This window comes from Pleurodeles waltl, chromosome 3_1 (genome assembly GCF_031143425.1).
Source record: "Pleurodeles waltl isolate 20211129_DDA chromosome 3_1, aPleWal1.hap1.20221129, whole genome shotgun sequence".
Taxonomy (NCBI): Eukaryota; Metazoa; Chordata; class Amphibia; order Caudata; family Salamandridae; genus Pleurodeles; species Pleurodeles waltl.
In genome coordinates this window covers 1,959,013,238-1,959,027,879 of record NC_090440.1, presented here as the reverse complement: position 1 = coordinate 1,959,027,879, position 14,642 = coordinate 1,959,013,238, and the positions used below count along the sequence as shown (strand labels likewise).

The window sequence follows — 14,642 nt, the reverse complement described above, 5'->3', positions numbered from 1 at the left end:
AGCATCTGGCCACCAGGACTGCAACTGGACCCTTCATGAACCTACAATCTGCAACTCCAGTGACGACTCCACTCTGCAACATTGCTTCTCCGGCTCCTTCCAGCAACCACAACATTTCCCTGGCTGTGCATCCTCTTAGGGTGACGAGTCTTTAGCCTGCACAAGAAGCACAAAGGAATCTGCATTGGAGCGAAGCAGTCACTCCCCTACATCTCCGCAGGCACAAACTGCAACGACGTGCGGCTGCATGGATCTTCTCCCCGCCAGAACGGCGTGGATGCTGCATCACAGTTGGTGGTCTATAGTAATCCCCTTGGTCCTCTCTACCAACTTCATTCTCCAACCGCGATGTCCCCGTGTTAGCTATGGGAGAACTGGGTAATGTACCTCTCTGCACCCGGCCGTTGGGGATCTTCTAGGTTCTTACCTTTTGGGATTCCACTCTTCTCCTGTGTAGGAAAATGCATCTCATGGCATGGTTACCCCCTAGCTTTTTGCCTTTTGTTGATGCTAGTTGTGATTAGTGTGCTGGGACCCTGCTAATCAGGCCCCAGCACCAGTGTTCTTTCCCTAAACTGAACCTTTGTCTCCACAATTGGCACAGCCCTGGCACACAGATAAGTCCTTTATACATGGTACCCCTGGTACCAAGGGCCCTGTGGCCAGAGAAGGTCTCTAAGGGCTGCAACATGTATTATGCCACCATAGGGACCCCTCAATTAGTACATGCAAACTGCCTCACAGCTTGTGTGTGCTGGTGGGGAGAAAAAGACTAGATGACATGGCACTCCCCTCAGAGTGCCATGCTCACAACCCACTGCCTGTGGCATAGGTAAGTCACCCCTCTAGCAGGCCTTACAGCCCTAAAGCAGGGTGCACTATACCACAGGTGAGGGCATAGCTGCATGAGCACTATGCCCCTACAGTGTCTAAGCCAATCCTTAGACATTGTAAGTGCAGTGTAGCCATAAAGAGTATATGGTCTGGGAGTTTGTCAAACACAAACTCCACAGTTCCATAATGGCTACACTGAATACTGGGAAATTTGGTATCAAACTTCTCAGCACAAGAAATCCACATTGATGTCAGTGTGGGATTTATTGAACAATGCACACAGAGGGTATCTTAGAGATGCCCCCTGTATACCAGTCCAGTTACTAGTGTTAGGCTGACCAGTTTCTGCCAGCCTGCCACATCTAGATGGGTTTCTGGCCATATGGGGTGAGTGCCTTTGTCACTCTGTGGCCAGGAACAAAGCCTGTACTGGGTGGAGGTGCTTCTCACCTCCCCCTGCAGGAACTGTAACACCTGGCGGTGAGCCTCAAAGGCTCAAGCCTGGTGTTACAGCGCCCCAGGGCACTCCAGCTAGTGGAGATGCCCGCCCCTTCGGACACAGCCCCCACTTTTGGCGGCAAGTCCAGAGTAGATCATGAGAAAAACAAGGAGGAGTCACCCACCAGTCAGGACAAGCCCCTAAGGTGTCCTGAGTTGAGGTGACCCCTGACTTAGGAAATCCTCCATCTTGTTTTGGAGGATTCCCCCCAATAGGCTTAGGGATGTGCCCCCTTCCCCACAGGTAGTAGGCACAAAGAGGGTGTAGCCACCCCTAAATTGAGTATTTAGGGGTGACCCTGAATCCAGGAAATCAGATTCCTGCAACCTGAAGCAAGGTCTGCTGACCTGAAAGACCCACAGAGACGAAGGAGATGACAACTGACTTGGCCTCAGCCCTACCGGCCTGTCTCCCGACTCAGAGAACCTGCACATCGGTGCATCCAGTGGGACCAGCGACCTCTAAGGACTCAGGACTGACCTGCACCTAAAGGACCAAGAAACTCCAGTGGACAGCAGCTCTGTTCAAAACTGCAACAAAGAAACCATCTTTAAAGAGACTCCAGCCTCACTCCGGAAGCTTGAGTCTCCACACTCTGCACCCAACACCCCCGGCTCATGTCCAGAAGAACCAACACCGCAGAGAGGACCTTCGGGCGACTCCCACGACGTGGACACCCTGAGATGACTTCCCTGCACCCCCACAGTGACACCTGCAGAAAGGATCCAGAGGCTCCCCCTGACCGTGACTGCCAGGTAACAAAGGAACCCCACGCCTGGAAGAACTACTGCACCCGCAGCCCCCAGGCCCAAGAGGAACCAACTACCGGTGCAGGAGTGACCAGCAGGCAGCCCTCATTCTATCCCAGTCAGTGGCTGGCCCGAGATCTCTCCATTGATAACAATCTACAGCCCGACACCTACTTTGCACACTGCACCCTGGTGCCCCTGTGCCGCTGAGGGTGTATTTTGTGTGCCTGTTTGGGACCACCTGTGTCGATCTACTTATTATTTTTGAAGTTAATGAACATTGCTTGCAATCTGCATTGGAGTTGGATGCAAGCTGCCAACTCTGAATGGGGATTAGCCTTCCATTCTGTCCTGTTTTGAAATTCTGTAACCAAGATTTGCATTGACATAACTAAATAATAAACATTATTCAAATCACATTAAAAAGTTTCTTTAGAGGAACTCTTGCTTAATGGTCTCATTTGTTTTTAAAGCACAAATTGCCCAGGTTTTTCATTTATATTTTTTTCCCAGGAGCACCAAATTGCCTTGTAAAGTTTGGCTTATATTGGCATCTCGCTTCAACAAAACAATGTTTCCAAGATGAACATAGGTCCGAAATCACTTGCCTTCTCAAAACAAGAAAGATTACTGACCAAGACTTCCTTTTCTTTCCGGTAGACTGCTCGACGGCCACGTGAAGAACGAGATGTGTCTCAGTGTGATAGCATTGCTTCAACAGTCTCCGCACTGGAAGATGATGACAATGAAGGTTCGATTGAAGAGGAGAACCAGGAGGAGAGTGATGGTATGCAGTTGCAAATCCCTACTCTGGTGCTTGTGGGAAGGGACCAGTCACATTGAAAAGATAACTCACTGTAATGGTAGTAATTCTAGCATAGTGCTAGAGGTAGACATGAATGTCCTGCTGAGTTGTAATGTTCTAGTTTGATCAATATGAATAGAAGTGTATACATCTGAGCTTCATGTCCTGTTTAAATGCCCTCCCTTGCCTCATAGGTCCTGTTGAACACTGTGGATCACAACCCGATTCTCTTGTGTTCAAACATTGCTCAAATATCAATTTGCATTTCTTGATTTCTTTTTGTGGCTGTTTTTATCTCAATTCTTTTTTCCCCATCAAATCCTGTATGTGATGCTTCGAAACTCCACCACTGATCGATTCCAGCAGCTGACCCACATAGCATCGCATTGTCATATCTAGGTGACATTCACCCAATCCATGCCTGCACTATTATGTTGGTTCGTCTGAAAGAAAAAACTGCTACTACAAGTGGTCCCCTAGTTATGGAACATAATTTCAGAAAAGCACTGTCAGTGATAAAGCTTGATCTAAAATCAATAGTGACTAGTCCGCTTTCAAGCAGGCTGGGCGTAAATGCTTACCCAGCAGTTCAAGCTTATGCACACTAGAGCCACAGACAACGAAGATTAAAGTAGCAATCAGTGTCATCATGACACACAGAACATATACATTACAGGCAGTAATGCAACATACAACAGACAGCAAGAAAGTTTTCTTTGCACACTGAACAAGTAATGTGTGAATAGGAGCAGCAGAATATACTGAAATTTTCGATGCTTTGTTACTTGATGTAGCTTGCACAGAATCAGCAGTTACGTACCGCTCAGATTGGTAATATACTGTTAAAGATGAGCCTTAAATACTATATAGAAAGCCTTACAAAATAGATTGTCTTGATTCCCAAAAAAGTGTATGATGGTTGGTGTGTAGGTCTCTTTGGTAATGATCCTAATGTTTGCAACAAAGCTGTTAAGTGTGATCATTGTTATTCTACGGTTATATTTGTTAAAGGTTAAGCCGCTAGTAGTTGTATGACTTTTTCTCTTTAAATGTGCTCTGCACTTGTACGGGGGATACAGTTATGGGAACTCTTGTCCCAGTTGTAGATTTAGGCCAGCTGTGGCCACCAGACTGGAAGTCCGAGTGGCCTGAAGCTTCAGCAGCATTTTCTGGTACTCACAGTTAAAATAAAAGATGTCACCACCTCCCAAAAGCTGGTATCCTGAAAGCCTTCAATAAAATAACAATGGCCACCACCCTAATAAAGTCAATGATGCCATTTTAGGCCTTTTCTTGGGGATCTAGGCAGTTACCCGTTTCTGGAACTTAGCCAGTGAATCAAGTTCCACACTAGTCACACAGGTTGAGAAAGGCGGAGACGCCGAAACGCGTTCCTGTTTGTTTGTATTAAACCTTAGATCTGCACATTCACGGAGTGCCGGTTGCCTTATTAAAAAATAAGGTTGTGTTTGTATGTCAGACGTGGTGGCGCGCGTCTTATCCAGGCACCATTGGCGATTAGGAGCGGCAAGGGAATTGCCGAAGTTAAGTGTTTCTATATATATACATATATATGTGTTCAATGGCATGTGTAGCTGCAGATACACATGCTGTGCACATGCCGCCATCTGGTGTTGGGCTCGGAGTGTTACAAGTTGTTTTTCTTCAAAGAAGTCTTTTCGAGTCACGAGATCGAGGGACTCCTCCCATTTCGACTCCATTGCGCATGGGCGTCGACTCCATCTTAGATTGTTTTTTTTCCGCCATCGGGTTCGGACGTGTTCCTTTTCTCTCCGTGTTTCGGGTCGGAAAGTTAGTTAGAATCTCGGAAAAATCGTCGGTATAGTTTGCATTCGGTATCGGGTTAGTTACAACAGATCGACACCGACATTTGAAGAGCTCCAGTGGCCCTTCGGGGTTTTTTCGATCCCCCGTCGGGGCCTGGTCGGCCCGGCCATGTGTCTCTTCAAGGCTGTTGGAACAGACCCCATTCCGCTTCTGTCCAAAATGCAATAACAAGTATCCATATACAGATCAGCACCTGGTCTGTAACTTGTGTTTGTCGCCAGAACACAAGGAGGATACTTGTGAAGCCTGTCAAGCGTTTCGGTCCTGAAAGACACTAAGAGACCGAAGAGCAAGAAGACTGCAAATGGCGTCGGCGCGACAAGGGCGTTTCGAGGAGGATGAAGAAGCATTCTCCATCCACGAATCGGACTCCGATGAGGTCGATCCCGAAGAAACGCCGAAAACCGTGAGTAAGACGTCGAAACAAAAAACTCACGTAAAGACTACTAAAGCCCAGGGGACGCCACCGCAAACAGGCCATGGCTTAACCCGAAAAATAGGTGACCGATCATTGGCACCGAAAAAGGGCACGCTGGTGACGAAGTCATCTGACTCCGGTCGAGATACCGCCACGCAGCATTCTCGGGCCCGAGATAATGGCTCCGAGCAGATTCGGCACCGAGAAAGCGGCACCGAAATGGGTACGCACGAGAGACCACGACGCCGAAAGTAAAGAGAATTTCGTCGGAACCAAAAAAAGCAGCCGAAAAGGTTTCGATACCGAAACATCCGGCCTCGGAACCGAAAACAAGTTCCTACACTGAGGAACAAGGACTGTCCACACAATGAAGACACATAGATTTGGACAGGAATTGGAGGCAATAGAGCCGGACTACACACAAAGAAGGCTCCATATCCAAAAATAAACAGGGAAGATCAGTACTCTCCTTTCAATTAGAATGAAACGCAAACTTGCCTTCCAAGAAAAAGACAAGCAGCCACAAGCAAAGGTGGCTAAACAAGTAACCCCGCCGCCATCTCCACAACGCTCTCCGCAACCATCACCAGTAGCCACTCCACCAATGATGCAATCACCAACGCATACAACAATGAGTCAAGATGACACTGACGCATGGGACCTTTATGACGCACCAGTGTCAGATAATAGTCCAGAATGTTATCCAGCTAGACTGTCGCCACCAGAGGATAGTACAGCATACGCACAGGTGGTGTCGAGAGCAGCGGCATTTCATAATGTCAGCCTGCATACAGAGCCCATAGAAGACGACTTCCTTTTTAACACACTGTCGTCCACACACAGCCAATATCAGAGTCTCCCCATGCTCCCCGGAATGTTAAAACACTCCAAACAAGTGTTTGAGGAGCCTGTAAAAGGAAGGGCCATTACTCCAAGAGTGGAGAAAAAATATAAACCGCCACCAACAGACCCCGTTTACATCACACAACAGCTAACACCAGACTCAGTTGTAGTAGGGGCAGCGCGCAAGAGAGCGAACTCACATACTTCAGGAGATGCACCACCTCCAGATAAAGAAAGTCGAAAATTCGACGCAGCAGGCAAAAAGGTAGCAGCGCAGGCAGCAAACCAGTGGCGTATTGCAAATTCACAGGCTTTGCTGGCCAGATACGATAGGGTCCATTGGGGCGACATGCAACACTTTATAGAACATTTGCCCAAGGAGTTCCAAAAGCGAGCGCAGCAAGTTGTAGAAGAAGGACAGAGTATCTCCAACAATCAGATACGGTCAGCAATAGATGCTGCAGATACAGCTGCTAGAAGTGTCAACACAGCAGTAACAATAAGGAGACATGCATGACTGCGTACATCAGGATTTAAACCAGAGATACAGCAAGCTGTGCTGAGTATGCCATTCAACGGACAGCAGTTGTTTGGGCCGGAGGTGGACACTGCGATTGAAAAACTGAAAAAAGATACGGACACGGCCAAAGCCATGGGCGCACTCTACTCCCCACAGAGCAGAGGCACATTTAGAAAGACACAGTTTCGAGGGGGGTTTCAAAGACAAAGCATAGAACCCACAACCTCACAAACAAGACCAACTTACCAGAGCCAGTATCAGCGGGGAAGTTTTCGGGGACAATTTAGAGGGGGACAATTTCAAAGGAATAGAGGAAAGTTCCAAAGCCCCAAAACTCCTCAAACCAAACAGTGACTTCCAAGTCACAAATCCCCAACACACAACACCTGTGGCGGGGAGTCTAACCAAGTTTTACAAACATTGGGAGGAAATAACAACGGACACTTGGGTCCTAGCAATTATCCAACATGGTTATTGCATAGAATTTCTCAAATTCCCTCCAAACGTCCCACCGAAACACACAATATGTCGAAACAACATATAGATCTTCTAGGACTAGAAGTTCAGGCTTTGCTACTGAAAGAAGCAATAGAATTAGTACCAAACCAACAAAAAGGGACAGGAGTTTACACTCTGTATTTTCTCATACCCAAAAAAGACAAGAGTCTAAGACCTATTCTAGATCTCAGAACATTAAATACTTACATCGAATCAGATCACTTTCACATGGTGACATTACAGGACGTAATCCCACTGCTCAAACAACAAGACTACATGACAAAACTAGACTTAAAGGATGCATATTTCCATATACTGATACATCCTTCACACAGAAAGTACTTAAGGTTTGTATTCCAAGGGGTACATTACCAATTCAAGGTGTTGCCATTCGGAATAACAACTGCGCCAACAGTTTTTACAAAATGCCTGGCAGTAGTAGCTGCACATATCAGAAGGCAGCAAATACATGTATTCCCGTACCTAGACGATTGGTTAATCAAAACCAGCACGCTACAGCAGTGTTCACAACACACAAAGTACGTCATAGAAACCCTACACAAGTTAGGTTTCTCAATCAACTACACAAAGTCACACCTTCTGCCGTGTCAAACACAGCAATACTTAGGGGCAACAATCAACACAGCAAAAGGGATTGCCACTCCAAGCTCACAAAGGGTTCAGGCTTTTCACAATGTAATACAGGCCATGTATCCAAAACAAAAGATACAAGTCAAAATGGTGATGAAACTACTAGGCATGATGTCCTCATGCATAGCCATTGTCCCAAACGCAAGGTTACATATGAGGCCCTTACAACAGTGCCTAGCGTCACAATGGTCACAAGCACAGGGTCAACTTCTAGATCTGGTGTTGATAGACCGCCAAACATACACCTCGCTTCAGTGGTATAACAGTATAAATTTAAACCAAGGGCGGCCTTTCCAAGACCCAGTGCCACAATACGTGATAACAACAGATGCCTCCATGATAGGGTGGGGAGCACACCTCAATCAACACAGCATCCAGGGACAATGGGACAATCAGCCAAAACAGTTTCACATAAATCACTTAGAACTATTAGCAGTATTTCTAGCGCTGAAAGCATTTCAACCCATAATAAGCCACAAACACATTCTTGTCAAAACAGACAACATGACAACAATGTATTACCTAAACAAACAGGGAGGGACACACTCAACACAGTTGTGTCTCCTGGCACAGAAAATATGGCATTGGGCGATTCACAACCACATTCGCCTAATAGCACAATTTATTCCAGGAATTCAGAACCAGTTAGCAGACAATCTCTCTCGAGATCACCAACAGATCCACGAATGGGAGATACACCCACAAATACTAAACACTTACTTCCAGAATTGGGGAACACCACAAATAGATCTATTTGCAACAAAAGAAAACGCAAAATGCCAAAACTTCGCATCCAGGTTCCCACAAGATCAGTCTTAGGGCAATGCATTATGGATGAGCTGGTCAGGGATATTTGCTTACGCTTTTCCCCCCTCTCCCACTCCTTCCATATCTGGTAAACAAATTGAGTCAAAACAAACTCAAACTCATACTAATAGCGCCAACATGGGCAAGACAACCGTGGTACACAACACTACTAGACCTCTCAGTAGTGCCTCATGTCAAACTACCAAACAGACCAGATCTGTTAACACAACACAAACAACAAATCAGACATCCAAATCCAGCATCGCTGAATCTAGCCATTTGGCTCCTGAAGTCCTAGAATTCGGACACCTAGACCTTACACAAGAATGTATGGAAGTCATAAAACAAGCTAGAAAACCTACCACTAGACATTGCTATGCAAATAAGTGGAAAGGATTTGTTTATTACTGCCATAATAATCAAATTCAACCCTTACACGCATCTGCCAAAGACATTGTAGGATACTTACTACATTTGCAAAAGTCAAAACTAGCTTTTTCATCCATAAAGATACATCTTACCGCAATTTCAGCTTACCTGCAAATTACGCACTCAACTTCACTATTTAGGATTCCAGTCATAAAAGCATTTATGGAAGGCCTAAAGAGAATTATACCACCAAGAACACCACCAGTTCCTTCATGGAACCTCAACATTGTCTTAACACGACTCATGGGTCCACCTTTTGAGCCCATGCACTCTTGTGAAATGCAATACTTAACATGGAAAGTTGCATTTTTAATTGCCATCACATCTCTAAGAAGAGTGAGTGAGATTCAAGCGTTTACCATACAAGAACCATTTATTCAAATACACAAGCATAAAGTAGTTCTACGGACAAATCCTAAATTTTTACCAAAGGTTATATCACCGTTTCACTTGAATCAAACAGTGGAATTACCAGTGTTCTTCCCAAAGCCAGATTCCGTAGCTGAGAGAGCACTACATACATTAGACATCAAAAGAGCGTTAATGTACTACATTGACAGAACAAAACTAATTCGGAAAACAAAACAATTATTTGTTGCTTTCCAAAAACCTCATACAGGAAATCCAATTTCTAAACAAGGCATTCCTAGATGGATAGTTAAGTGTATTCAAAGCTGCTATATTAAAGCAAAAAGAGAACTGCCTATTACACCAAAAGCACACTCAACTAGAAAGAAAGGTGCTACCATGGCCTTTCTAGGTAATATTCCAATGACCAAAATATGTAAGGCAGCTACATGGTCTACGCCTCATACATTTACCAAACACTACTGTGTAGATGTGTTAACGGCACAACAAGCCACAGTAGGTCAAGCAGTACTACGAACATTGTTTCAAACAACTTCAACTCCTACGGGCTGAACCACCGCTTTTGGGGAGATAACTGCTTACTAGTCTATGCACAGCATGTGTATCTGCAGCTTCACATGCCATCGAACGGAAAATGTCACTTACCCAGTGTACATCTGTTCGTGGCATTAGTCGCTGCAGATTCACATGCGCCCACCCGCCTCCCCGGGAGCCTGTAGCCGTTTAGAAGTTGATCTTGAACATTTGTAAATTTGTAAATATATTACTTTAAACTGCATTATGTACATACGTATTCACTCCATTGCATGGGCACTAATACTAGTATACACAACTCCTACCTCACCCTCTGCGGGGAAAAACAATCTAAGATGGAGTCGACGCCCATGCGCAATGGAGTCGAAATGGGAGGAGTCCCTCGATCTCGTGACTCGAAAAGACTTCTTCGAAGAAAAACAACTTGTAACACTCCGAGCCCAACACTAGATGGCGGGATGTGCACAGCATGTGAATCTGCAGCGACTAATGCCACGAACAGATGTACACTGGGTAAGTGACATTTTCCATATGTTCAATGGCATGTGTAGCTGCAGATACACATGCTGTGCATATCCCGCCATCTAGTGTTGGGCTCGAGGTGTGTTTTCTTCAAAGAAGTCTTTTCGGAGTCAAGGGATCGAGTGACTCCTCCTCTCGGTTACAGTGCGCATGGGCATCAACTCTTCTTTCTCCTGTCGGGTTCGGACGTGTTTCCTCTCGCTCCGAGATTTCGAATCAGTCAAACACACTGACAAATAGTCAAAAAGTGGGGGTAACAATGGGGGTAGCCATACTTTCCTACACTAAGCGACCAATCCCCCTTTCAGGGCTATTTAGGGTCTTCTTCTGAGATGGGCCCTCAAATTGGGCTTGCAAGATTCCAGCAAGACTTCTGCAACCTCTACTTCTAATTTTAGCCACTGGAACTGCGACTGGACCGTCCAAGAACCGACAATCTGCATCCACAACGAAGACTGTGCTTGCAACATTGTTTCTACGGCTCCTTCCAGATTCTGCAACATTTCCCCGGCTATGCATCCCCTCAGGGCGGCAAGTCTTCAGCCTGCAGGAAAAGGAAGAAGGAATCTCCCTTGGAGTGAAGAAGTCACTCCCTTGCATCTGAAGGCATCAACTGCAACAACGACCGGCTGCATGGATCTCCTCTAATCCTGAGCTGCGTGGATCCTGCATCACGGGTGGTGGTCCAGAGTAGTCCTTTTGGTCCTCTCTGCTAGCTGTCCAACTTTGGACAGTACCCCTATGCACCGCGTGTCTTGCAGCCACCAAGACTTGTTGGCATCTCCTTCAAGGAATTTTCAGGCTCCATGTAGCCCCAGCCTCTGGCACTCTTTCCTGCGATGCACAGCCCTCTGTGTGCTTCTCCTGCGGCGTAGGACCCTGCTCCAGTTGTGCTGCGTGGGCTCTTCTGCGACTCCTGGTTCTTCTTCCAGTGGGTCTCCTGTGGGGGCTGTTTTTTCTTCTGTGGTCTCTCTGTCTTGCTGAAGGTCCCCCACCAGGACTCCCCGTAGGTTGACTCCTCCTGGATCTTGCTGGTCCCTGGCAGTTCCACTTTTGCTTCACTGCAACTTCTGCCTTTGCCAAGGCTTGTTGGTGGCTCTTCCACGCCACTGACTGACTGCAATAATCATTCCGGCATAGGGCGTCGACTGCATCCTCCAAGAACTTTTTTTGTGGGGCTGAGGAGGACCAGCAAGGTCCAGGGGACACGACCCAAGCAGGAGAGTCCGTGGTGATCCTCAGCAGCTAGGAGAGTCACAAGAAGAGGAGGCAGCCCCACACGACGCATGGGCAGCAGGCACAGGAGTCGCAGTGAGGCACACTCAGCACACCTGAAGGAGTCCCACGTTGCTGGAGCGGAAGGCAGGAGACTGTGCTTTGTGGGAAGGAGTGGTAAAGACCGGGTCTACACGGAACTTGAAGATCCCTTGGAGGAGGACCAAACAAGCCTTGGTTGCTGCAAGAGTCGCAGTGCATAGCGGTACTGTCCTGCAAGGAGAGGCAAGAGCTTACCGTCTCCAAAGTTGGACAGCTGGTACAGAGGACCAAGGGGACTACTCCAGACCACCATCTATGATGCAAGATACACAAAGTTCCAGCGGAGAGAGGATCCACGCAGCAGGTCATTGTTGCCATTGGTGCCTGCGGATGCAAGGGAGTAAATCCTTCTTTCCAAGGGAGGTTCCTTCTTTCTTCTTGTGCAGGCTGAAGACTCATTGCCCTCAAAGGATAAACAGCCAGGGAATTGTTGCTGGAAGGAGCCAGAGAAACAATGTTGCAGGGCAGAGACATTGATGGAGTTGCAGATAGTCGGTTTCTGGAGAGTCGAGTTGCAGTCCCGGTGGCCAGAATATGAAGTAAACGATGCAGAGGAGTCCTGTTGGAATCTTGCATGTCGAATCTGAAGACCTTCCCAAGAGGGTGACCTTAAATAGCCCAGGAAGGGGGATTAATCACCTAGCAGGGTGACCACCTATCAGGAGGGGCTGTGACATCACCCGCCTGATCTGGCCCTCTGCCCACCTTGGATTCAAGATGCCAAAATAAAGTGGCCACCTGGAGGACCTCTGGACACCACTCCTCGGTTGGTGATGGACAGCGGAAGGGGTACTTCCCTTTCCATTGTCCAGTTTCGTGCCAGAGCAGGGATCGGGGTCCCTGGGCTGGTGCAAACCGGTTTATGCAAGGAGGATACCAAATGTGCCCTTCAAAGCATACTGGTGACTTGGGGAGGATACCCCTCCCAAGCCATGTAACACCTATTTCCAAGGGAGAGGGTGTTGCCCCCTTTGTTCTGCCTTCCCCTGCCTGAGCTGGTCAAGCAGCAGGAGGGCAGAAACATGACTGAGAGGTGGCAGCACTGCGAGCTGGCCAGAAAACCCCAGAAGACTAGTAGGAGCAATGCTGGGGGTCCTCTAAGGATCCCTAGAGTGCATGGAATCATACAACCAATACTGGCAACAGTATTAGGGTATGAGTTTAATGTGTGATACCAAACATGCCCAGGTTCTGAGTTACCATTATGTAGCTGAACACAGGTGACCTGTGTCCAGTACACGGTTAATGGCTTCCTTGCACTTACGAGGTCCAGTGTAATGGGGCTGGAGTTTGCGGGGCATCTCTGCTCATGCAGGGTTGCCCTCACTCACAGGTACCCACACCCTGTCCTTTGGGCTAGGAGGGCCTACCATACGGGTGACTTACAGTGACTTGTAGTGAAAGGGTGCATGCACCTTTCACGCAGGCTGGAATGGCAGGCCTTCAGACACATTTGGCACAATACATGCTGCAGCCCATGGGTATCCCCTGGTGCCCCAGTGCCCTGGGTACCCAAGTACCATATACTAGGGACTTATTTGGGGACACCACTATGCCAATTGTGGGGTGTGGAAAGTCCTAATCAACCAAATTTAGAGGGAGAGAGCACAGTCACTGGGGTCCTGGTTAGCAGGATCCCAGTGAAAACTGTCAAAGCATACTGACATTAGGCAAAAAGTAGGGATAACCATGCCAAAACGAGAGCACTTTCCAACAGGCACACCTCTACCTTGCAGGAGATCTTTTGTTCTGCCTTCCCCTGCTTGAGTTAGGCACATCAGTAGAAGGACAGAACAGTGTCTGGGATCGGCAAGGGCGTGGGCTGGCAGCCAGACTCCATAAGGCTGCACAGGCAGAATTGGGGGATCGTCTAAAGAACCCGCAGAGTACAGTGGATTATGGAACTAGCTCTGGAATTGGTGTAGTTGCATGTTTCCAACATGTTTGATACCAAACGTGCCTGGGTTTGTAGATGCCATTATGTTAGTTGGACCACCCCTGTTAACCATTGTCCACTAAATACCTTAAGATGGCTTCCCCACACTTACAGAGCCCAGGGAATAGAGTATGGGGTTTGTAGGGATACCCTGCTCATGCAGGAGTACCCTCACACTTACGGACATGCACCCAGCCCTTGGCTGAAGGGCCTACCAGAGGGTGATTTACAGTGTTCAAGTGCAGTGACCACGATATAAGGCAAGCCTTATATCTGAAGTGAAAGGTGCATGAACCTTTTCACGCAGTCTGCAATGGCAGGCCTCCAGACTCAATTTTCATGGGCTCCCATGTGTGGCATAATATGTGCTGTAGCCCGTGGGAAACATTTGGTGTACCAGTGCCCTGGGTACATAAGTACCATATACTAGGGACGTACATGGGTGCACCAGTATGCTAATTGTGGAGTGCAAAAGTTTAACAGCAGACCAATTTAGAAGAGAGAGCGCAGACACTGACTGGGGTCCTGATTAGTGTACTACAGTCTAAACACACTGACGCCAGGCAAAACGTGGGGGTAGCTATGTCAGAAAGATGCTACTTTCCTACTGGGAGTTCCAGGATGAGTCTGGCAGCTGAGTTCTGGATGACTTGGAGTAATTTTGTGAGGTAATCCAGTCAGCTGGTGATGAGTGCCTGCATGACTGTTCTTCTTGTGGTGACTGTGAGCCACTTGAAGGTTTTCCAAAACGTTCAGAGGACGAGGAAGCAGGTGGTGGAGACTGCATTGATCTGTTTCGCCATGCTGAGTTTGTTGACGAGGGACATCTAGTTTCCTACAGGACTTTCTGATGTGGGAAAATCTGTGTTTCAAATATAGACTTTATTTATCTGTAATAAAGTAATATGCTGTTCATAGCAGACATTCCATTTATTATGCTGTCTTTTCTCTGTGCCCTTTCTGTCTTTCTGATTTCATACCACCTCATTGAGAGTGCATTCACAGCTTTCCTCCAGTGCCTTGAGATAGTAAAGTGCTTAAAGAAAGTACTGGGTCAGTCCTG

The 14,642-nt window shown here is 47.2% G+C and overlaps 1 protein-coding gene across 16 annotated transcripts in view; it reads left to right on the top strand.

Annotated features, from left to right (window-relative positions):
- Positions 1-14,642, top strand: part of NCOR1 (nuclear receptor corepressor 1) — a 1,251,773-nt gene that overhangs the window by 493,846 nt on the left and 743,285 nt on the right. For all 16 annotated transcript variants that reach the window (XM_069226323.1, XM_069226317.1, XM_069226319.1 and 13 more), the window contains one exon: positions 2,743-2,869. In XM_069226323.1, coding sequence (XP_069082424.1) covers positions 2,743-2,869 — 127 coding nt within the window. The remainder of the gene's footprint in view (positions 1-2,742; positions 2,870-14,642) is intronic.